Raw genomic sequence first — 22672 nt, 5'->3', positions numbered from 1 at the left:
GTAGTAATATTATTAGTATTAGTATTAGTGTTATTATTAACTTCAAGAAAGAGAAACAATTAGATGGTGGTGAGGAAATGTGTTTATACAGTAGCTGTTATAATGTAAGTAATGGCAGGAGCTCATTTTTAAGGATGTTCCACAAAATTAAATGTAACTATGAATGTATAAATATAAGACATGTGTTATTTAATTCATGAAAAATGTCATCATTGGCAAACTGCTGTAGTATAAGAGGAATAAAACACAGCAGAATATATTGTTCTTGGAAAATATTAAACTTTAGGATGATAACAGGAACTCCGCTTCATGTACGGCTCCATCACACCACCCCAACATTGATTATTTGCCAATGACAACACATCCCAATTTTTTTATTCCCCACTTAGTGCTTAGCAAAGGGAAATTCAGTTGTCCCAGCTTGGCAGTGTGTCAAGAGTAATGTGCAGTGCAGTTAAAAAATGTAAAAAATGCACAAAGTAGCAATAATATTAAATATTGCACTTAGCTGTATGGCATTATTACATCCTGTATACATACAATGATCCAAAGCAACTCCACCCCTGAATAGCTAAAAAAAAAAAAAAAAAAATGCTAAGTTAAAGGTTTGGAGTGGCCTTGTCAAAGTCCTGACCTGAACCAATTGAGATGCTGTAGCAGGACCTTTAACAGGCATGGTTCATGCTCGAAAACCCTCCAGTGTGGCTGAACTCAAGCAGTTCTGCAAAGAAAAGTGGGCCAAAATTCCACCACAGCGCTTTGAAAGACTGATCTCCAGTTACCGTAAGCGTTTGGTTGCAGTTATTGCTGATAAAGGTAGCAATTAGTTTTTCATATTGGCGATAGGTGTTGGATAACTTTTTTTTTTTTGCTTCAATTAAAAAAAATAATAATAATAATAACTGTATTGTGTGTTTAATCATATTGCCTTTGTTTTATGTTGTATTTCGTATGAAGGTCTAAAACTGTTTAGCATGAGATATGCACAAAAACAGAAGAAATCAGAATACTTTTTCACAGCAATGTATACTGATATATACATCATAAATCAAATAAATAGAACAAGACTTTAAAACTACAAACATAATGACAAGACACTTTAGAACGTTTGTGCTATTGGTTTTATTATTGTCATTATCATCATCGTCATCACCAGTATTATCCCCACTTCTAATAACAGTGGTACAAAGGAAAACAAGAAAAAATCAAAACCACTCATTCTCAGTCATGGCTTAACATTTTTCCCTATGTTCTGAAAAAAGGAGAGAGTAAGAGAGTGTGGGGAGAGTAAGAAAGAAGAGTGAAAATCTAAATTCTGTCGCTTGAGGACCATATGGTGGCTTGTGAGAAGGCCGCCATAAGTCGAAGGCTTTTGTTATGGAAATTATACTTTTTTATTTTTTGGCACTTTTCATTACTGCACAGCCAAGCTGGGCACTTAGACAAAAGACAGAAGGAAAAAAAAACAGAAAGAGAGAGAACATCAACAGATCTCCTAATACAGAAAATGATCCCATATTGACAACAACTGGTCAATGCAGCCGACAGCAGATAATTAGCTAAAGAAGGTGTGTCCCTGATTTTGTGTTTTCTGTCCAGGCTTTTACTGGTACCAGTGTATACAATGCCAAAAAATTTCTAAGAAAAGAGGAAACGCAAACGGATCAGGTTTTTCTTTTTCACATGCAGTGTCGTATTATTGCTGTGACATATTTACAAACATATTTACAAGTTCATCAGAGAGGAACAATGTTTTCCCATGAAATTCTCCTCTAGGTGATAGTCCTTAATAGCTAACTGTGACCTTTGGACAACATGTCGACCGGATTCCCCATCTTAATACTGACATTGCTTGACATACATTAAAAATGGTTTATCATTTGATTGAAAATAAAATAGAGAGGTAAAGCTAGTCGAAAATCATCAAATGTCCTTGTAAAGGCGGTTATTTCGTGTTACCAAGGGCTTTGCATAATAAAACAATTCATTATTCAGTGGGTTTTATCATTGCTTTTAATCTTAGGCTTTAGGTTTGAAAGCTTGTTTGCAAGAAAAAAAAAGGAGAGAAAAAGGCAAATGGATGAAAAATAATGACTCATTTAAAGACATGATGCATTGGTGGGTAATGAACTGGGTTGAGAAGCCGGGAGCAGGAAAAGTGTCTACATGCTGCCTCTGTTGCTGCACTCGCAGACTTGAACTACACTGATTTGAGGACAATGAAAGTCAATTGTTAAGGGAGAGGTCATGGATGCGTGGGCGGATGGATGGATCAGGAGAACGGAGGAAGAGAGGGTAGGAGGCGAGGGGATGGGCAGAGAAGCTCATCTCTGATTCCCTGTGGGTTTCGCACTATTACAGATATTGTGTCGTCTGATTTAGAATATGCAAAGCGCTGACGGTGCATTCGCCTGCTGCTGGCTCGACCTTCTTCATCAAGGTCAGACTCAGCCTCAATTACTCTCTCTGTCTCCCTGCCTGTCCACTAGCACCTGTTCACCCTGAGAGAGAGGGAGAGAGGAAAAGAATGACAGCCAGGGAAAATGAGAGAAGGGATATGAGTGATAAAACTACAAAGAGATATCAATGAAAAGGAGAGGAGGTTCAGTGAATACTCGTTTAAGACTCCATCATTTACTGTGCTGAGCTCTAATCCGGAACTTCTAGAAAGAAATAATAACACCACACACTCCTAACACTACACTCTACGTCTACATCACAGCATTTGAACAGACTTGTGTCTCACTGATGCACGCCACCGGTGCCGTCGTTACTGTTCTGTTTACTTCACCCTGTCACCGGTGACACATATTCGCTTTGAACCTCGGTCCTGACCATCGTCAAACGCCGCCTGTCTAGAAGCTACGCTTCACATCACGGCACAGAGGCATCAACGTTGATGAGGAGGACATAATGAGACAGTGTATGTGTCCTTCTTTGCACTAGGTTTTATTTTTAGCACGTTTAAAACCGCTGAGAGCTAGGGGCACGTACAGACCGTACTGTAATGCTCGATTATTAGCCTGCAGGTTTCTCTGACCTGTCAGGTTCCCTCTCTCTCTGCAAGACAAGCCATTAAACATACTGTAGCATTGCTATCCATCAGACAAATCTCCATCCCCTGGCCCAGTTCATTTAGAGACCTGTTCTGATTTGCCTCTTCCATCTGTAGCGCTGAGAAAAGTGCAGCGTAAATGTGCCACAAATGAAGGTAATCTTGATAATCGTTGTTGTTTCGTTGCTCATTTTCAGCAGGCTGACTTCAAAGGCAGGATGCTGATTGGGGTAAATGATGATACGTACAGTACACACACTGAAATTGATCATAATGACCTAGGTATAACTGAGACTATTTATCCTTTAATCTTGTACACGCTGCTTGGTCGGCATCAGTGTTATTAAAGATATTAAATGCTGTTGGGGCAGCGCTGTTTTCAGTGTTAGCATTAGGATCATTATATCTGGAAATGTTGACTCTTTGATAGACTTTTCCAAACCATGTCTGCAAGGATTCATAAATTAGTTGGAGTTTCACTTTTTTTTTTTTTTTTTCTTGTAAGTCACTTTAGCAAAAGTAGATGTAATATGTCATTGCATGCAGGAAATAAAACCACATGACCTACATGGGACAAATGAAATGAATCATGTGTGACAATCATATGTGGAAAATGAAAACCATATGATCTACACATGAAAGGTCCACAGACTACAAATTTTGTGACACACGACATTAGATGTGTCTACAAGCAATGTGTAAAAATTCACATGAGGAGTTTGGGTGACTTTTCTCTAAGGGAAAGCAGTGAAGCATTCAAAACTTGCAGATCGCCGTTTGGATGCGGACCAGGCAAAGTATTTCCGCAGACCGAGGAGAGTACTTGAATCACATTGCTCAGATCACATGCATTAATTATAAATGATAAATTATATAGCTGAAGGCAGCCCATCCGACCAGAGTTTAGCTACCAGGTTTTCACAGATTTCACGTTTCATGTTATTTCCCCTCTCTCGTCTGCGATTAGCAAACTGACAATGTGGAATGTTTAAAAAACTAGACACTGAAAACATAATGCTTAAAGACAACTACATTGGATGTGTCTCATCTGTTCAGAGTCCTTGGCACTAACATTCAGTCATGTTAGTTACTTTTCTGGACATTTGTAAGCAAGGAATTTTCTATAAGTAGAATTTTAGTTGAATACCTCGTACTGTATATTGCCATGACATGACACATGGGAAATAATAATCAATGAATGTGACTGAATGTCAAAGTGTAGATACGTGATAACACAGCATCAGCACCAGTGTTCATTTACACTTAATTAGGTGATACTCCTGACTACAATGGATGATAAACATTTTTTTTTTTGCTGTTTTGAGCACTGCTAGTCACGCCAGGCTTAAAAATGAATGAAAATGGCTGGTTTAATTGTGAATTATTTTACACTGGAGATGAAATGAGTAATGTTTATGGATATAAATGAAGTGTTTCTACTATCAGGGTGCAATGTATGCCCAGGCATCACTGAGGGATGGTTTTCCCAAGCCAAAGCTAATTTATCCCAAATAAAAATGACAGCAACGAGATGGAGGATGACTTTGTGGTTTGTGTTCAGGCTCGTTCATTTATTGCCCTAAGTGGTCTGCACACAGGACAGCTATGATTATACAAGTCCACTGCCGTGTCAAGGAAGAATTATTGCCTGTGAAACAAAATATCATTCCAACTTTTCAAACGCTGTACATTGTTCCTCTTTTAAAAGTAAGTAAGTAAATAAATAAATAAATAAATAAAGACCAAAAAAAAAAATGCTAGAAGTCGCATGGACTTGTTCTTTCCTACAGTTTCATCATGCATATAAACATTTTTCTTTCAAGAGCAGCATCTTACAAGGTCAATGGCGGTATTTAGTATTCCAAATACACAGATGAATAAATTAAATAAATAACACCAATAAAATAAGAAATAAATAAATAAATACTTAAATAAAAGAATAAATAGTATGTTGAATAAATACATGAATAAAATAATACTGATGTGGTAAGAAAATGAGGTCACTGTTTTGACAGAGGTGAATGATGGACAGTGAGTTTGGGATCGACGGGTCAGAGGTCGTACCTGCCTCTTAGTGAGGTAATAGCTAGACTGGAAGTGGGGGAGAAGTATTTCCAGGAAGAGGGAACACTTGAAGAGTCAGTTTGAGCCAAAATGGCAGAGGAAGACCTGCATTGTGGGTTGAGATTGCTTCTAAATGTCCTCATTAGAGTCACCGTGAATTGTGAGAATGATTCATATATACTGAGATATTGCATCCTGTTAAACAGGACCGAACGCAATGGGTTTTTAAACCGGAAGTGCCTTTAAGTTACACCTTCCTTGTTTAGTCCTTGATATCTGCGCATGGTGAGAAAAACACTGTATTCTGAAGAGTCCACAAAACACTCACATTCCCAAAGATCACTCTTCCATGAATTATTGTGTTGATTGGCACAACAAAAGACAATAAATAAAATGCTGGAGGTTGGGACTGTAATAGAAAAATAACACCTGCTGGATTAAAATTACTAAAGACTGACGGAAAAAAGTTTTCAACTTTTTAGTGGCCTATTTTTTTTTTTTTTTTTTTTTGCAAATACTGTCATTATTAACATTGTCATAAAAGTTGGCAGTTGCAAAAGAATTCAGCTCTTAGCAAAACAAAAAAAAGCAGCATAAAAATACATGAGGTCATTTTTTGTTCGTTTCTAAAAAAAGAAGGAACACTGTTGTCCTTTTTTGTTTGTTTGTTTGTTTTTTTTGCTTTGTTTTCATTCGATTTGCTATAAAATATCAGGATTCTAAATATTATTACTATCATTGCTATTATTATTATTTTAATTATTATTATTATAGTCATTGATAAAAATTCACATGCCAGGCCTCATAATACGTGTGTGTGTGTGTGCGCGCGCGCATGTGTGTGTGTGTGTGTGTGTGTGTGTGTGTGTGTGTGTGTGTGTGTGTGTGTGTGTGTGACAGAGAGAGAGAGGGAGAGAGAGAAACAGAGTCTTGCAGTATGTTTCCGTGTATCTGTGGACAGTTAGCAATAAGAGTGAAGAAAAATCCAGCATTGGTTCATTATTGTCTTCTCATTACTGTTTTCTTTTTCTTCCCCAAAGTGATCTCAGCGAAAATATTGCTTTCTAAAAAAGGAAGAAGGGAAAAGGCGCATTTGTTTCTGTGTGTGTGTGTGTGTGTGTGTGTGTGTGTGTGTGTGTGTGTGTGTGTGTGTGTGTAAGGGCTTAGTGAAGGATTAATTAAATGTAGATTTTTTTTCCCTTCTCATCTATTTTCTCGCTGCATGGTGCTCAGTTCTCAGAGCCGGACTCATCCTCGTCTCCGGAGCCCTTGAAGCAGGCCGACTCATAGTGCTTGTTCAGGTACGACTTGAGCGCAAAGGTCTTGTGGCAGCGCTTGCAGCGGTAGTGCTTGAAGGCAGAGTGTGTCTGCATGTGGGCGCGCAGGTTGGAGCGATCGGCGAAGGCCTTGCCACAGTGGGCGCATGCGAATGGCTTCTCACCAGTGTGTGAGCGCATGTGGCCCTGCAGCAGCCAAGGGCGGCTGAATGCCTTGCTGCACACATTGCACTTGTGCTTGAGGTCGTGCGTGAGCACGTGCATGGCCAGCGCTGGCATGGACACATACACCTTGCCGCATGTTGGGCACTTGCGTGCCATCTTGCTGTCCAGGCTGCGATGCGTCTGCTTGTGGCGGCTCAGGTTGGATGATGTGGCGTAGGTCTTGCCACACTCGTTGCATGTGTGTCTCGCACCTGATTCCTTCACTTCCACACCACCTTTACGTGCCTCCTTGGCCTCGCCTCTCCTGCGTGAACGACCATCTGAGATGAAGAAGCCGTCTGCCGTGTAGCCATCACTCTGGCTTTCGGACTCACCACTGTAGTAGCCACGAGCCGTCAGGCCGGATTGAGGACTGTCCGGATGCTCCAAGTCCGGCTCACAGTACTCCTCTCCTCCACTGTTTACCGGAGCATAGAGTGGGTCAGACACAGCTGAGCTAAGCTTCTTCTCACCCTGATATGCTGATGGACTGATGTAGTCTTGGATGTAGCCTGGGGAGAAAAGAGAGGAGATGCACTCAGATTTAAAGGTATGGTCAATAGTTCTGGTCTTGAGTTTGTTGCCTTAAACACATATGCTAGAATGCCTTAAAGCTAATTCAAGTCCCCAGTTTTCTTAACTGGTAGGCCATACAATCGACAAGCAAGCAGAAACTTTTCCTAGTCCTGATGGATTGGAGTTGATGGTCCACATAAACTTTTACTTTCATTTACAGAATCTAGGGTGCCACAGAGAACAGAATGTCAGCAAGTGTTTTGACTTATAAAGTACTGACACCACCTTAATGCTAATATACCTTTATCACTAATTAATAAATAGAAGCATAATTATTAAACTCCATTGTATGATTATTACACTGACATGATATTAATTTCTTCAGTCAAATACTGTTATTATAAGAAGAACACTATTACTGTTCATTTCTATTGTTAAATTGTGTTACTAGAGTGACAGTACTATTAATTAGTAAATAGATTATTATTATTATTCTTATTATTATTATTATTATTATTATTATTATTATTATTATTATCCCAGCCTACTATCTGCAGTTTCTTTACTTCAAAGTACATAAAAATCCCTTTACTGTGTGTCTAATTGTGTGTCGAAGTGAATGTGTGTATGTTACAAAGGGTTGTAACACAGAGATGATGACTTATTAAGTGGTGTAACTGTATTAGGAGTACAGACACCCCCTCATGCCACAATTTCTCTCTCTCTTCTCTCTTAGATGAAATAATCTTATTGATTAGCTCATTTTCTTTGATAAGATTACCAAATGGCCTCTCTGGGTAAGTGGTTGTACGCTTAATTTTCATCTCCATTATTCCATGATAAGAAATCAGTGCTAGGGCTTGTGTTATGCCACAGGCTACATCATTCTTTTCCTCACTTCGAGGCTCACATTAGTCCTGTTTGAAATACAGTCAGACATTCAAGTAGAGTCAGTGCTCAGAGTAATATTAATAAAGCAATTCCGAAGCCAGACATATCGACTGCTCTTTCAACGCAAAGCAACCCCTTTTTTTGCACTTGTTCACTGCTAGATAAATGACTAACCCCTGGCACATCATTCACAGACACAGACAGAGAGAGACATAGCGAGAGAGAAAGAGAGAGAGACAGTCGGGTGCTGCTAAAAGGTTTCCTGGCAGCCGCTAGGTCTTTTAAATCATTTCAGCCACATTATATCCGCGCCGGAGTGGCAGCCGTTCGTCTCGATGTTTTTAACCTAATAGCTATCGCGTCGCACACTGGGTGAGAAATCCTCTATCACATTTAACATGAGAACTAGACAGTGTCGGAGAAAAGCCATTCCACCAGCCCTCTGAACGCAGCAAACCGAGAGAAATGAAGTATTGACTGCCTGTTAATGAAATTCACCGTTTCCATGCTGATCAATAGGCTATCAGCTGTAAAAAGCAGTGCAACTGGTCGTGCAGTAAGTAAAGCAAAAGTCCCAGAGAATAAGGAGACACATGACAGGCCTCAGTAACCAAGCTACAGTCAAAGAGAAGAGCAAACGGATTAAGGCAGGAGGAGGAGGAAATTGCTGTTATTGTCCGTCGAGGGTCACAACATCACCTGCCTTGCTGCCGTAAGCATGCTGAAGTGCCTTGAAGGGCCGGGATCATTATTAGACACGCAATTAGAGCGCTTTTAATGCCCTGCACTCCAGCAGCCTTTTCACTGCACAGCAATTCCGGAAGCAGTGGCTGTAGAGGAAGGCAAGCTCAGCGAGCTTTACGGTGCTTAAGGTGCTTACGCATGATAAAAAAAAAAAAACCCAGCACAGCCCTCCACATGATAACGATCTGATAGATAGCATTAGTATCAGCCAAGCGGAATCATAGAAGTATGAAAAATGAAATGTTATCTATATCAATTAACTTCTTCATATATACTGCAATACTCTGATATGTAGTCTATCAAGTAGGTTATTCATAACTGTCTGGGGTTATTTGATAAATGAAAAAGCCTTAATTGGCCTCTATTCATTACTCCCACTATCGTCATATATTCAGATACCATTTAGTGCTTTCGTATTTCATATGTATCTTTTACTTACAAAAGTGTAGCTTTGTAGCTTTAGCCTAAAGACTAATTGTGGTCCATGTATGTACCTTAAATCCTTTCAAAGGGACAGTACACTATATTACATTTCCAGAAGAACGATGCAAATGAAAGGTATAGAAGGTGCCCATGATTAAGGGATTAAGGATACCACCCCAGTGCCAAGGAAAGGTAGAGTTTAGTTCTATTTTTAATAACAGTACAAAATAAGGAATTCAGGAACTTTGTATATTGACAAAAACTTAGTCGGTTAGTTTTATCAAATCAAAATAGAAAAAAAAATGTATACAAGAATCTGATATCTAGCATTTCTTATAATAGCTGATTAAGCTGCAGGTTATGAATGTGAAGCCTTTCAGAGTGCAACAGGTCCATGTTGTCCTGGGTTGGCTGTTCTGCTAAATTGTGAAGTCTGGCACTTTCTTTTTAACATGAAAACACAAAAAAGAAATGCCTGGAGGGATTATCAAAATAGGTATGATGGTGTGTCAGTCAATAGTGCAGTGCAGAGCGGAGACTGTGTTTTAAGGCTTCAGCCTTTGCGAGATTCCTGTAATAGGCCACCATTCTGCCCTTTCGATCAGAGCACCACCTTTAATTCCTGCTGTGGCTGGAGATGGAAGGCTATTAACAAACTTGCCACAATATTGAGACCTCAGAAATCAGATCTTCTTAAGCTAATGTGTCTTTATATAGGTCTACAAAAAGAGTAAATAATATGCCAGCAGAAAATTCATTTATGCATAATTTCAAAAAAGAAAGAAAGAATGTGATATAACATATCATATTGCTCTCCATATTGCCCCCCCCCCTCCTCCTCCTCCCCACATAGTTCTCATAGCATTTACATCACAGCATTTAGCAAATGCTCTTATCCAAAGCACCTCAAACAGGCACCAGTTTAAGGGATTAACTTTGACATTGGTGGTGGTTTGTCTATGATAAAATCACTGTCTACCGTTTGTGATCATTAAAAATTGAACAATTAGGCTGCTTCTTTCAGAATTTTGAATGCTTAAGTAAGAATGTTGTACTGCTGAATCTTTGTTCTTGATGTAACAGACATGCTGCTCTTCAGGAGTAGTGCTGATGGATTGTAAAATCACTCACCCACAAGTGCAGAGCTGTTTTTCCAGTTCTTTCTAACATTAACCAGTTTTTAGTGCAGTAGTGCACAGTTTTGGGGCATCTCGAAAGATTGAAGGGGAAAGCAATGTAGGGTCTATACCACTGCATTATACAAAATGTCACATCTAAACATTATAATGCTGACACATGAGTTTGTTGGTGCTTTCATTTAGAATCAGATTCTAAAACACTACCTCGCTCTATTGTCTTTTACATCATTGAAAGCCTACAGGTTATCAAGGTTATCCGTTCGAAGTATAAACATGTCTGCATTTTGCAAAACTACTTTACTTTGTAAGCCATCATAAAATCAAACAGAATGAGTTATAAAACCTTCTGGCTCTGATATGACTGAATTTGCTGTTTTTGCAACAGGTGGGAAAGTAACACTTTCTTCCTCTCTGACCCTTTCTCTCGCTCAGTCTAAATCTCCTGTCAGCTTATCTCTGAAAAAACATCATAGCATGACAGAGGGGAGCGGACATCTGCTGCCCAAATCTGCCCAAAGATAGAGAGAATGATACAGAGAGAGAGAGACCCAGGGAGTACTGAATATCCCCAGCTTAGCTTTGCCTTGTACTGCATGCTTGTATAGAAGAGTCCAGCTTCCTCAGCTGTGATGCTATTTGTCCTTTTGTCGCTCTTTCTCTCTGTGTCTGGTGTGTCTATACATTTACAGTGCATTCTGTTAATAATGTGATTATTTGTGCATTCTCTTTTTTCTCCTTCTCTTCATATGCCCCCCCCCCCCCCCCCTCCTTCCGGTTGTTCTGTACTGTACTTGAAGGTCTCTGGTGGCGTCAGTGACTGAAATGCCCCCCCAGACTTGGTTTCATATGTTGCAAAAGGAGGGGATGGAGAGCAACAGACTGCGAGAAAGAGGAAGAGAGATGAGGAAAGAAGGATGGGGGAGGAGAGAGCGAGAATGATAATATACATGCCATAGGGGGTGGACTGGACGGCAGTTGAATCTCAAGGGCAACACGAGCTAAGGACAAAAGCATTAACCAATCATGCCCCGGGACACTTTTGGTCCAAACAGCATCTCTGAGCTTGCAGCAACAGGAGCCTGTCCACATAAGGAAAAGGATGTAGCACTTAGCATTAGCAGTCGCAGCGAAACAAGCCCATTATCAGCAGCACACCAGAGCCCGGTCATATGGCCTTATTTACATAAGCCAATCGCTACTCCATGACCTGGATTGTGTCTGCACATCGCCAGAGTCAAAAAACACAACAAAAGTCCACAGCCACAGCAGGAGCTCAGAAGAGAGAGGGGGAGAAAAGGGGGATGAGGCGAAAGCGGGTTTAAGGATTATACAGAAGCCTAAAACAACAACAAAACACCAGGCTTTACCGAACATCTGGTGATATTTCTCTGGTTTAGTATAAAATCATCAGCATGAAATTCATCCTGGTTTTTCTCTGCTACAGATATGTTAAAATGAAAAAATCAGTGACTTGAAGCAGTAACTGGCAAGATAAATATATTGAGCATGTGCTTGCATAAAGTGACAGACATCCCACACTTGCATACACACACTCACCATTCTCACTGAGCCGGATGCCCAAACTGGTTACGGAGTCCGTGATGGAGCGAGTGAAAGTGAAGGACTCATCCAGGTGATGGTGATGATGATGATGATGATGGTTAGATGCCGCCACAGGAGACGAGGAGAAATCATCCAGCTTGATCTTCTTCACCAGAAAGGAGCGGGGCATGATTCACAAACACAAGAAGCACTACGCATGGACGTCGAAGAGGGGATAAAATTTGGAGAAAAAAGACTCCTGGAAAAAAAGCAAAAATAAGCAGTGCAGCGGCAAACGGCTGAATTGTGTATCCGTGTGTCTGTTCAACTTAAAGAAGGAAAAGATCCAAGATCAAGAAAGGGACTACAAGAATGAGGGATGGAAGTAAAGAAAATGGAGCGCAGGCAAGAAGAGAGACGACGGACGATGCGATGCTGTGTGTGCGCTCTACTGTACGGACCACACGCACATGCATACACTCCCTCGCTTTCCCATTCGTGGAAAAAAAAATCGGGGGGGGAGAAAAATGAAAACACATTCAGCACTGGATAGCTCCTGGGCTGCAGTGGGGGCCGCTTAGAGAAAGAGAAAGACAGTGGAAGAGGAGAGAGAAAAGACAGAGTGAGGACAGAGAAAGAGAGGGAGAGTGAGAGAGAGAGAGAGAGAGAGAGAGAGAGAGAGAAAGAGAGAGACTGTGAGACTAGCTGAGATCAGCAGTCAGCCAGGCTTATATGGGGCGGCAGTGGGAGAGAGATCAGGTGGTACTCAGCAATGGAGCTGCTTAGCTTTAATCCATCAAATGTCCCCCGGGACACACATCAAATTACTACTGAACCGTCTGTGCATTCACACACTCTCTCTCTCTCTCTCTCTCTCTCTCTCTCTCTCTCTCTCTCTCTCTCTCACACACACACACAGACACACACACACACACACAGACTGGGGAACACAACCAGACCCCCTTCTGACAAGCCGCCTCCCCTACTTTCACCCCCACTCATTCACTTGGCTGGAAGGAGAGCGAGAGAAAGGGAGAGGGAGGAGGCAGACAATAAAGCCATGTGGCTGGGGGGGGCGCTCCATGTCCTGTTCTCTATTGTTTTCGAATGAAGTGACACAGTTTATGTCGTGCACTCTTGCACGCTGTGCATCCTCGCATTGCCTTCCTTCCTCCCACTCATCCCTGTATCCTTAGAATACCCTGAGACTGCTGATGCATCTGTGCACCGTTCATGTACAAACACCTACACACAGACATCATGATAACTATATAACCATTTAATGCCTACCCAATTTTCCACACTATATACATACAGGCTTATAGCAGTGCGGCAACCCATCACTTACCTTCTTCTTCTGTCTGCCCTACTGTGCCCTCAAGATGTCTGCCCTACTACGTGTAGCCAATTAATTATAAAATTAATTAATTTTAATCTCTATCATCCTACACCATGTAAAATTAAAGCATACATATGCTAATTTGAGATGGATTTAGCGTAGGATGCAAACTCAGATTATATTCACATGGAAATCTTGCATATATTTAATAGGAATTGCTTCTGATACTGGACCCAAAGGACAAAAACAACAATAGTTCAAATCTCCACAGTCTATTTCATTGCTTTTTCAAGGCAGCACGTATGAGATCTATTGAATAGCTCACGTCATTATGTGAAATGTGAAGTGATCATTTTTAAACATTTTGTCAAACATTAAATATTCTACATTTAAAAATATACAAATATGTAAACAATGACTTTTACAGAGATTGCCATACGTACATGTTATAGCCTGACAAACATTCCCTAAAGGCTTATAAGTACTGGTTCTTAAACGCCCAAGTTATCCTTAAATTACAGTATCAGCCTCTGCCTGAAGCCTGGAGGCTGCAGCTTTGTAACAGTAATCATTAAAAGTGGGAAGAAGCCTTAAAATGATCTTAGTGTCCCTCACCAGAGCCATAAAGGAGCTCCCAGATTACCTTGACATATGGTGAGGATGCCTCTCTGCACCATGCCAATAGTCTTTAAAGTACCAGTCAAAAGGTTCTCAGCCAATGCAGTGTGTTATTAACAGAAAGCAGACGTAATGTACATATTACAATCTAATTGCTATTTATTTATGGGCATTGGGGTTAACATGTAAAAATACATCTGTTTTTTGTTTGTTTTAAATCAATTTTTAAGAAACAAGCTTAAATTGTGCTGTTTTTAGCTATATGCTAAATAGATGATCCCATAATAGAGCATACATGTTATTAGCAAAGTTATTAGCAAGCTAATTAACCACATTTTTAGTAGCAAGGTGGTACTCATTTACTAGCAGGGTCAGATATTTACTATTTTTATCAACATAGTAGTGCTGAGTATGCACTATATTTCATTGTTATAATTTTTTTTATTCCATAAAGTTAAGTAGTTGCTTCTTGTCTGAAGGTTGTAATCAATGTTAAAATCTGTTGATTGTTGATTAGATTTCAGCATCAGTACTAGCTATGTACTGTATAAACATAAAGAGCTAGTAGCATAGCTAGCAAAGTTATTAGCTAGCTAGTTAACCAAAGGTGGTAATACGAGCAGGATCAGTTATTTAATACCCAGATAGCATCTGGATGTGGGCCACTTCAGGCAGTTATTCGGTACTGTTGGCCTTATTTTGGCCCAGACAAAATGGATATCAGCCTGAAACGGCCCACATGTAAAATAGCAAATATGACCCAAGTATTCCAAATCACAAGTGGGCCTTTTTAGGCAAAGATGCAGTGCTCACGGCAATGTGTAATCTTGATGTGACCCCAAAGTGGCCCATGTGGTAAATGGTGAATATGGCCCAAATATCACAAAAGAAAATGTGGGCAATCTTTGGCAAAAATGTGGCACAGGTGGCATTGCTATGGCTTGCTTGTGGCCCAAATATGGCAAACAGAAGCAGATCACCCAAGTGCCATCATTCCACGCGGTATGTGGATGTGTGGGCCAGAAGTGTCAGGCGTGGACCAGATCTGGGCCACAGCAATTTTACTATCTGGGTATTTTATCACCAGAGTAGCTGAGTAGTGCTGACTAAGCAATATAAATAATTTTTCTCAAAGGTATATTTTTAACTCATCAATTTATGTAGCTGCTTCAGCTATGTAACTGTAGATTGGAAAAAAAAAAAAAAAAAAACAAATGACTCCAGGTTAATACTAGCTACTAAAAAGAAACTATTTACAAGAACAAATTATTCTGAGAATAGATGTAAGTTCAAAGTAGTTCCGCTATTGTTTTTCAGTAGTGTATTTTGTAGGGTAGCTAGCTCAATTTAGATACATACATTTTAAAGAAATGCAACTTATTTTGTGAAAAGAAAAATAGAAAGTAATGTCAAACTGTAGAGTCCTTACTGGATTACCACTGCTGTCAGTAAACTGTACAGTAAGTATATCACAAAATGCAAGACATGCTAACATGAATATTTTAGCACAAGGTCAAATAATTGTAAAAACATGAAAAGAAAGAAAGATAAAGTGTGAGGGTCAATGATCAGATCGGGTTCTCTCTTTGGTTCATTAACAACAGTTGTGCTGCAAGGAGGCTTCTGGTTTGCCAGACGTTTGTGCTACTCATATTCTCTGTGCTACATTCAATAACATCCATCCATCCATCCATCTTCTACCGCTTACTCCTTTTCAGGGTCACGGGGAACCTGGAGCCTATCCCAGGAAGCATCGGGCACAAGGCGGGGTACACCCTGGACAGTGTGCCAGTCCATCGCAGGGCACAATCACATACACACTCACACACCCATTCATACACACTCACACACACACCCATTCATACACTATGGACACTTTAGCCACCCCAATCGGCCTACCATGCATGTCTTTGGACTGGGGGAGGAAACCGGAGTACCCGGAGAAAACCCCCACAGCACGGGGAGAACATGCAAACTCCGCACACACATGGCCCCGGCGGGACTCGAACCCCGGACCCTGGAACATTCAATAACATAACTTATAAATGTTATACTGCCATCCTTTTGACCTACACTACAGTTAAAAAGTCAGAGTTAGACGATCTGGTTTTCCCCTAATGAGCTCTTATAAGTCTTGATTCAGCTCTTAGAACAACCAGACACCAGTGACGTCAATCTGCCAAACTCTTGGTCTGACACAAGCAACTCATCAATCTGTGGAATCAACTGGCAGAACCGTGTCCAGCAACGGCACGCCACTTGCATCTAAAAGAAAACAGAGCTGTGTCGTTCATCTAGAACTGAGAGAGGAGCAAAGATCCATGCTACGGACTATTGCAAATCAAACATGACAGATATGATGAAGATACTGCGACTTCAGCGTGCGGGTGGTGCCGAGATGCCACTCTGAATCAAAAACGCTGGCATTGGCGAATGAGACCTAATGCTGAGCTCGAATGGAGCTGTTTCAATATTGGCTGGATATTGGGCTTGTAACTTTTTTTATAATGGACCAGTGGTTATAGGCATCTAGTCTCAATATAACTGTCACTACAATGTACAACAATATCTTTAGATTCTGGCATTTCTTTTTATGTGAGTCTTACAAGCTGCAAACATAAAGGCATTGTGTTAAGCTTTGCATAAACAGTAATCCATCAAAGACGATATCTAATAGTAAGCTATGGCAACTCCATCTCTGTTTTTTCATCAAATGTCATCTATTGAGCTGCTATACTGCAGCTTTGCTGTAGAATTGATCCCTTAAGACATCAAACCTCCCACAGTGCTGATGATTCGAAACACAACATAGTACCAATGGATGATTTACAGCGTAACCTCACCAAATGTCTGAAACCATTAAACTGTAATTAATAAAGACTGTATGAGCAAAGCTTCTACCATAATTCTGCATGAATAACAGAGATAATGAAGAGGGTCTTGCTCGTGTGTGTGTGTGTGTGTGTGTGTGTGTGTGTGAGAGAGAGAGAGAGAGAGAGAGAGAGAGAGAGAGAGAGAGTAAGAGCCTCTTTTAGCAGGTTGCTGGTGTTGGGTGTGATCTTCATTCTCTCTCTGAATGGTCGGCTCTATTTAATGGGATGATGTCGGCATCTGCTCCATCATTGCCTCTTTTGTGCCATTATGGCGGCTGCTTCTTTGTGCGCACAAAGCAAGTGAGGGACGGCCTCTCAATTCACTCGTCCCTTGTCAGTAAATTCTACATTTAATTAAGTGTTTGAGCACCTCGTTCACTCTTTTTCGGTCTGTACTCTCTTTTTGATTCTGTATCAGACGTACAGAATAGAATTTGGAGGTAAAATAATATTATTGAATTGTAAGAGAAAAAAGAGGGTGGCTTGAGGCTTATTCGTGAGTACCTTCAGTTCCATTTCATATATAAGAAAACACTGGTCTATATCTATATAATTAAACACATTCTTTAAGGCTGTGCGTGCAATGAAGATGGTCTAAAATTTGCTTTCTTCTTGCCACATACAGCAGGAAAGCACTTGTTCAATTGAATTTACTTATTTTATTTGCATAGTGTATTTTTTTAACAAGATATTGTCATAAAACAGCTTTACTGACAATGAAGACAATAAAGTGAAGATGTGAATCCCACATGGATACAGCAAATATTGATTCTGGATTCCTTTAGATTTGACTCTCAGCCCAAACTCTCGATCAAATTGCAGTTTGGTGAATGCAGCAGCAACTGAGACTTGATTTTGTGGTACAATGAAAGAGTCTTTGGAAACCAGATCCAAACAGGTTGTTGAGCTAGACTGAATGTTGTATAAGAAGGAGATAATGTGTTAATAATGTCTCTATTTTTGACCCAATTAACAAATTTTCCTAGCTTGGTTGTGCAACGCAACTTGCTGTGATTAAATTTTTTAGAACCCCTAAAACTCACTGAATGCGCACTAACTTTTTTATTAGTTTCACTGTATTTACTGAATAATGCATAGCAGTTACTGAATTATGTGCTTTAAAATAAATAACTGAATAACAATCTGGGACTTTAAGGGGTAAAATGATGACTCCTACCTGTTGGTGAGTAACTATAACAATTACCCAAGCTTGAACATGCTCTAATTGCAATGAAAACAGAAAAAAAGGAAATATAGCGAGGTGTGCACCAAACATTTAATGGATTTAGCAAATAGTGAAAGGAACATAATTGCAAATGTGGGACAGCTTTTGAGGATCTGCCCTGCCCTGTGCAGTCTACAATTTTACACATTCTTTACAATAGAGTCCAGTCTCTGTATTAGACTTATCTCAGACTTATTGGCATTTGTACTAGGACTTATCTCAGTCTCAGGCATTGGTCTCACCAAAAGTTGTCTTGGTCTCCAACGAGAGTTATAATTAATGTTGTCTTTTCACATTCACTTGGCCTGTACCACCTTAAGACTTGCTCTTAGGATCTTCAAACACACCAATTGCTTTAGAAATAGCAATGGTGACCCTGTGGTTATGATTTTGAGCTTATAATGGGATGGCTATGAGTTCAAATCCCAATCCCAAGATGCCACTGTTGTGTCCTTAAGCATAAAGACTTTATACCATGACTTCTATTCACAATATGGTCATATTGAACATCCTTGCAACATACTTAGTACTGTTTGACTTTATGGTATACAGTTGTAAAAGTGCAATGCTTTATAATCCCACCATCAGGTGTCACTTTGAAGAGTATGGGTTCCCTTTCAAGCCTGGTTCCTCTCAAAGCCTCTTCTTCATATCAACTCAGAGAGTTTTTCCTTGCCACTGTTGCCTCTGGCTTGATCATTAGGGATCTAATATAAATGTAGAGCCAGATTTCTGTAAAGCTTCTTTAGGCTTTTTGCTGTTGTTAAAAGCACTATACAAATAAAATACCGTTGAATTAAATTACATGTAACGGTAAGTAGCAAAATATTAAGTCACAAAGAAGAAAATTGTCCTTTAGTGTAAAATTTTAGCAAATAAAAAAAAATCAATTCATTGTGATTAATTATTTTAACTGTTTGCCAGCCATAATAGGAAGTAGTGTTACACAACTCTGGTCATTATTCAGTTTACTGTTCAATAATATATATGGACAAAGCAGGTTTACATTAATCTTTACTACACATCATACTGTAAATATTCAGGTAAGTCTCTATGGATAAATAATCCCTTCTCTATAGCATAACCAAAAGTGAATATGAAATGTTGGTGGACTGAAGTCATGTTGTGTTTGTGACCTGAATTTCACCTCAGTGTAAATGACCTAGTTATTGAGCACAACGGAGCACACACTAGATTTCAACATGTTCTCCTGCTGATAACACGAAGAATTTATGTGTGAAGTATGTGAAGAAAGAAAAGAAAAAAACCCACTGGAGTCCTGCTAGGGGCCTCCTGATGTGCTAGCATCCTTTCATGGGTTTAGACTTTGTTAACTGTAGTGCATAACTCAGCACTGTCGTTTCCACTGAAATGCTTTTGACAGCTTGACATTTTTTTCTGGTTTGGTTTGTGCATAATGTAAAAAAAAAGTAAATAATTATACATTTTCTTTTGTGAGATTTGTAACATTTCTACACTGATTGATTGTAATATTAAAAGCCTAAATGAATAAGTCTGTAATTTCAGTCATCAACAAGTGAAATGTTACAGGTTGTGTGTAATCTCCCCACCACCCCCTGACCCCCTTTCGCAAATAAAAGGGAAATAAATCCCCGTCTTTCACTCAAGCATCTGGTCAGTGCCCCGGGACAGGAGTTACCATGGTTACCCTCCCCTCTGTCCTCCTCAGGCGATGGATGGGCCTGCTGTTGTGTCTTAGGAGCTTGGGTTGCATACACACAGATTGATGTGATGAAGTAAAAGGAGGGGCATGATCAACACTATCTCTACATCTCTCAGCTCATCTCACTTTAACTGTTTGAATGGGTCTTATAATGATAGGAAAGGAATGGGAGGGGTCATGCTTCTTCCCCTCTGCATCTCTCTTTCCTTCAATCTCTGTATCTCTCCAGGTACCCGGTTCACGTTACTGCTGCTGTGGTTTCACTCTTCCGGATTACTTTCTTCATCCGGCTCGGAGGGGAAACTCAAAACCCACCTGGGAGGCACTCTTCCCCTCTCTCTAACTCTCCCTCACTCTTGCCCACTCTTCATCATCCCTAATTCATTCTTCAGACATGTTTGTTGTCCATCGTATGGAAAGCAAAAGCTTTGAGTGGTGTTTTTTTTTGCATCTTCATGCATAAACATACTAAAATCTAAATTTACTCTAATGTGGCAGAAATGCACGCATCCGAAGATTTAATGCTTTGCTTATTGCTCATGAATGTGCATTTCTGTGTGTGTCTGAGCCTCTGCTAGAGATGAAACGTTTTTTGTATTGTCTGGAAAATGCTGCGTTCTTTAATTATCCTGCTTGTTAGTGAGCATTCAGAGCTCTGTGAAGAACACCAGAACTTTCCTACTTATATTTAATAAGCTCCACTTAAACTGTAAACATTCGCTCTATCTTTTAGTTCCCATAACCATCAAAGGTTTGTTAAAAGGAAGTTCCATTAAAGCTTTTTCTCTCTTACTCCCTCTCTCTATTTCCCTCTTTCTTTCTCGCTCTCTCTTACTCTGTCTATCTCTAATTAGATGTACTTCTTCCTTCTTCTCTGGGACATAATTGATTTTCATTTGCATAAGAAACTAGACCCATCTTTTACCACAGGTCAAAAGGTTTCCAGCCAAATGAAATGGAGAGCAAACAAATTATTTCAAGTACTTCTTCCAATTCACATTCTTCCTGTTTTATTTATTTTTTTTTTATGGGTTCCAGCACCTTGCACATTTCAATGAGCATCTGGGAGAAAGCTGATTACATGTGTCAATTCAGCATTGGCAGCATTGCATAATGTTAAACAGAATGATAGATTTAATGCTGAACATTGAATTTCCTAAATAAATAAATAAATAAATAAATAAATAATCGGAACCACAGAAAGCTCGCCATCTGAGAATATTAATGTGCCTCTTTTCTATCGTTCACGTTCTCTCCCTCCCTCTCTCTCTGAATGGGGCAGATAAGGGTTAGGCTTAGCTTGTTGCTCCTTCTCTTCATCCATATTGATGAAACAGAGCTTCAGCTGCCCTAGTTTCCTCTGCACTGGCTCTGCAGCAGCCTCGCCTTTATATGCTGTTGCTTAGGTGCACAGGAGTAGGTGAGGTCGCAGCTCATGCCACCTTCATATGCAGCAAAAAGTGCGAGGGTTCACCACACCCTACAAAACTAATCACATTAATAATCATTTGTTCAAAATATCATTTGCCCCATATCAACCTGATACACAAAAGAAAACAGAACAACATTTTTAGAACCACAAATTCTCACTTTCTTCATTTTCAAGAACAGACAAATAATGCAATGAAAGACATAAGAAAAGCACTACAAAATGAACAGCACTGCACTATGTAGCATCAGCTAACACAAATAAATATCCAAATGTATGTTTTAAACCACATTCAACTGTAATTCAGTCTTTGGCAAAGGCCCACTAAACAATGGAAGCATAATTATCAACTATCAGCAATATCATATCTACTCTTATCGCATAATGAAATCTATCGTGAAGATATCAGTCAGGACATCTGCTTTCACACACCTGTTCGGTGAAGATTTGTGTCCATTAAGTGCATGTGTAATTAACAGTTTGTTTGTTTTTTTGCTGACTGCTGACTTGGACACTGCTGTACAGCAGGATCCTCACAGTTACAGGGTGGAACTAGAATATTCTGCAGTGGAGTAGGGTGAAATATAAATGAGGAACACAGGGAAGAATGTTTCACCTGTTCTAGTGGGGAAAACAGAATCACAAGACTAGCTAACACTTTCTGTGAAGCCCATATTCCTAAATCATTATAACTGTGCATATAATTCTTTGTAAGCTGGCAATTATTCCATGTAAGCATTTTACAAACTGTAATAATGCCTTATAAAGCCATAATAATGTGCTATAAGTAATTCTTTGGTAACTTATAATCATGATGCACATAAAGTGTCACTATTTATTATGAGTTCATGTGGTGTACTATATATATATATATATATATATATATATATATATATATATATATATATATATATATATATATATATGTGTGTGTGTGTGTGTGTGTGTGTGTGTGTGTGTGTGTGTGTGTGTGTGTGTGTAGAATTACAGAGTAAAAAATAATAATGCATTTAACCCTGAAATTCTGTAGGCCAGTTAAAAGACAGTAGGTGCAAATTCTAGATAACTCTCTTTTGGGACACAATCAAAACAAAGCAGTTTCCTGTTGAAAGTCTATGCTTCAGGAGCCAAATATTATCTAAGTACTCAGCAGCAGCAGTGTCTGAGACAGTGGAGACAGATGAGCATCCCTGGCCCAAGTTATCAGGTATCTTCAGTTTAAAATGCTTCAAAGGAAACAGCATGATGATGATCTGAAACTTATGTGATCCAAAACCCATGGAAAACACATGTACAGGTAAGCTAGACTAGCTAGCCAGATCTTTTGATTTTTAACAGTAAGAAAGCTCTGTATTAAACTTAAGATGTCACTTCTATGCTGTCTTAAATATATCTATATAAGTGCTGCTACAGTCTGTAGGTAACACACCGGATAATGTATAAGGGGCATGTTTGCTAGTTAGCTAACCATGTAGCTAAAAACATGTATGCATTTACATGAGCTAGCTTGCCAGCTAACAAACCTAGCAAACTTCTGAAATCTCATTTGGTTAGTTAGCTACCTAGCTAATGTTACCTTTTTCTATAAACTGTTGGTAATGGACGTGGTGTTCAATTAAGAATTGTTCACTTCGTTAGTTAACAACAGT

At 39.6% G+C, this 22672-nt stretch overlaps 1 protein-coding gene across 1 annotated transcript; it reads right to left on the bottom strand.

Moving 5' to 3' along the window:
* Positions 1-1104: 1104 nt before the first annotated feature.
* scrt2 (scratch family zinc finger 2) lies at positions 1105-12662 on the bottom strand. The gene is made up of 2 exons (XM_017467395.3): positions 11871-12662; positions 1105-7112 (listed from the first exon to the last, which is right to left on the bottom strand). The coding sequence occupies exons 1-2, from the start codon at positions 12043-12045 to the stop codon at positions 6349-6351; spliced, it is 939 nt and encodes a 312-aa protein (XP_017322884.1). The 5' UTR covers positions 12046-12662; the 3' UTR covers positions 1105-6348.
* Positions 12663-22672: the final 10010 nt, after the last annotated feature.

This window comes from Ictalurus punctatus, chromosome 5 (genome assembly GCF_001660625.3).
Source record: "Ictalurus punctatus breed USDA103 chromosome 5, Coco_2.0, whole genome shotgun sequence".
Classification (NCBI taxonomy): Eukaryota; Metazoa; Chordata; class Actinopteri; order Siluriformes; family Ictaluridae; genus Ictalurus; species Ictalurus punctatus.
This window is presented reverse-complemented; position numbering and strand designations above follow the sequence as displayed.